This window comes from Vicia villosa, unplaced genomic scaffold (assembly GCF_029867415.1).
Source record: "Vicia villosa cultivar HV-30 ecotype Madison, WI unplaced genomic scaffold, Vvil1.0 ctg.001020F_1_1, whole genome shotgun sequence".
Classification (NCBI taxonomy): Eukaryota; Viridiplantae; Streptophyta; class Magnoliopsida; order Fabales; family Fabaceae; genus Vicia; species Vicia villosa.
The window spans coordinates 520,599-523,843 of record NW_026705450.1 but is presented as its reverse complement, the minus strand read 5'-3'; the positions used below and the strand labels follow the sequence as shown (position 1 = coordinate 523,843).

General features: G+C 36.7%; 1 protein-coding gene across 1 annotated transcript; it reads right to left on the bottom strand.

The window, feature by feature from the left end:
• Positions 1-523: 523 nt before the first annotated feature.
• LOC131632805 (UDP-glucuronate 4-epimerase 6-like) lies at positions 524-2,631 on the bottom strand. The gene has a single exon (XM_058903531.1). It carries the CDS (start codon positions 2,338-2,340, stop codon positions 982-984), a length of 1,359 nt encoding a protein of 452 aa, XP_058759514.1. The 5' UTR covers positions 2,341-2,631; the 3' UTR covers positions 524-981.
• Positions 2,632-3,245: the final 614 nt, after the last annotated feature.

Here is a 3,245-nt window from a genome sequence, read left to right as displayed (position 1 = left end):
ATAGTAAAAACACATCAGAAACACCACATCCACTTTGGTCAACAAAGATAAAAAAAATGCTTCTTGTCAAAAGAGATAATATCAAACTTTTGAAAAGGAAATCGATATGAAAAGAATATTTCAGATTATAGTATTATATGGAATGAAGAGGTTGCACTCACTCACACACACATTCATAGGTGTTGTGTGGTATACGTAGTGTATCTGGTGAAACTTATCAACGATGTAATGGATAATTAATGTAGAGACCAATCAATAGCATATTTCACACTAGACAAGTTATCATTCTAGTAACCACCACTTTCTGTCGTTTCCTTATTGATAGCAAAGTAACTAAAATTTGCCCCAACAAGTTACCAATGTCATTTTTGCATAATCTATCATCCAATCTATTTTAATTTGGAGTTTCACTCACAAGACACCCTTTGTAGTATCTTTTGTTTTTGATTGAGAGTAATGACTAAGAAAGCATCTCCAAAGCAATATAATGAGTACTACTAATAATTAGCTACAAAAGTAGACGAAGAAAAAAACGGTACTAGAATAGACAGAGAAAAAGAGACTAAAGTTTTTGATGTCACATAATAATATTTTGTTCAATAATAACATCATTGTTTTTTCTTGAAAATTCATATATGAATAAAAAAAAAAAGAGAGAGAGATCCACAACTTTGTAGCAGACCCCACCCATAATTATTACACCTCCCTTTTCTTCTTCCAACTCATAGATCTACACCTTCTTCTTTCCTTGCCTTTGCTTTCATGTTTCTTTCACATTTATATCATTCTTTTTTTTCTATACCATATATCTATATTTCTTACATCACCGACACAATAATAATTAACAACATTTTTTAAAAAAATATAATTATTATTTCACAAAAGCAAAAAAGAAAAAACAAGAAAAATGAGAGAAGGTTCTTTTTTTTTTTTTTAATCTTTTTGAAAATGAGAGGCATGTGATGTGATGCAAATTGCAAATCAAGCGGAATCCTCGGGTTGTTCGTTATTGAGATGATTTTCCTTTTTTAGCCCTGACTGAATCCCGTAATAACGAACGTACCACTTGACGAATTTTCTCAACCCCGTTGAAAGATCCGTTGTTGGTTTGTACCCGAAATCTCTGTAAGCCAATGTCACATTCGCGTGCGTGTACGGAACGTCGCCGTTTCGTGGCATCTTGAGGATGTGCTTCTTCGCCTTCGTGGTCAGCAAGTTTTCCAGAATCGATACGAGTTTCCCCACCGGCACCGGCGACGTGTTTCCGAGATTGTAGATTCGTAATTGCGCCGGTGCTTTCTTCTTCCCGCCGCTTCCGGTGCTCTTCTCCGCTGTGTCCAAAGCTCCTATGCAGCCTTTCACGATATCATCGATGTACGTGAAATCACGCGCGACTTCTTTTCCTTCTTGCGTTTGGTACACATCGATGGTTTTTCCATGGAGAATATCTTTGGTGAAGAAGAAGTACGCCATGTCTGGTCTTCCCCAAGGACCGTAGACGGTGAAGAAACGGAGTCCGGTGAGGGAGAGACCGTAGATGTGATTGTAAGTATGAGCAATTTCCTCGCCGGCTTTTTTAGTTGCGGCGTAGAGACTCGCCGGTTGATCTGTCCGGTGAAGCTCTGAGAATGGATTCTCAGTGTTGAGACCGTAGACTGAGCTTGATGAAGCCCAAACGATCGCCGGTTGAGGATTAGCAGCTTTTGCAACTTCGAGAAGGTTAACGAAACCGGCAATGTTGGATTTGATATAAGATTGTGGATTTTGCATGGCGTAACGAACTCCGGCTTGTGCTGCGAGGTGAAGGATGTGAGTGATCGGAACTACGTCGAAGAGTTTTGTTAACAACGGCGCGTCGTTTAGGTCGCCTTCGACGATGAAGATTTGATGCTGAGTTAGTAAAGCTTGTCTTGCTCTCTTCAACGACGGGTCGTAGTAGGTGTTGAAGTTATCTAGACCTATAACACCGTCGCCTCGTTTTTTAAGGGCGAGGGAAGAGTGTGAGCCGACGAAACCGGCTGCACCGGTTACAAGTACAGTGAAACCGTTGGGGCGACGGGGTGTAGCGGAGTGACGGATTTGTCGCTCCCAAGCACCGCCGCCTCCGCCGAATGCGGAGGTGAGGAAGTGGGAATGGGTGTGGAAGTGGTGGTTGGTGGAGTCGGAGAGAGGAGGATAATTGAAAGTGAAGAAGAAAACGAGGACGAGTGCGATTAAGAGTGTGGCACGGAAGAGAAGTTTGGAGGAAGCGTTAAGGAGTTTTGTGCTGTTAACTTTTCTGATGTAGCTATTGTAACGTTCTAGCTTTACGGTTTTGCTTGTGTCTGGTGGAGAGGCCATTTTGCTGAATGCAAAAAAGCTGCAAAAATGAAAAATGGAATGGAATATGATTGTTTGGGATTTGGGATTATTAAAGGAAGAGATTGGTGATGATGGGTGTCAGTGTTTATTGCGTTGGAGTGAGGAATTTGTGTTGTTTTTTATGGCAGGAAAAAGGGTTATTACCTCTGAATGTGTGAGAGCTGATTTGAGGTTGAGCCCTGAAGATTGAAGGTGTGAGAGGATTATTAATATAAAGGGAAGGAGAGAGGAAAGAGAGAGTGAGATGGGTTGGTGTTGGTTGGAGACCACTTTCTTTTTCTTCTTACTTAACTCTTCACACCATCATAAACACTCATGGAAAGTGCTAGTAGTAATAGTAATACTTGGGTAATGTTAACTGACCTTACATTAATTTCTATTTTTCAATTTTGACTTAAACATATTTTACTTTAGTTATTTATTTTTTCTCCAATATATTTGGGGATTTTTATTTGTAATAATATGAAAATATAGTTCATTAGGACAGATTCAATTCTCAATTCTTGTATGGAAATATTCTTAAGAACAATTCATAAGAAAAAAGAAATTTTTTAATTTTTTTTTAAAGAAAATTTTTAACTTTTTTTAATTGAATTTATTGAGTGGTTATTATTATGATGGAGAAATAAAATGTTGTTTTTTAATTAATTAAAATTTTGTAAACGATATATAAAAAAAGTTTTTACGTCTGTGTTTACCTAAGAATTTCCTTCTCATCAATATTATGAGCAGTTTAATTTTTTTCATTTTTAAAATATTGTTAAAAATATTAAAAACTTTTTAAATTCATTTTTTTATAAATTAAAAAAATTAATTTTAACATCAAATAACATAAATACATTATTAAAAATTAAAACATAGTTAAAATTTTAAAATATATGTAT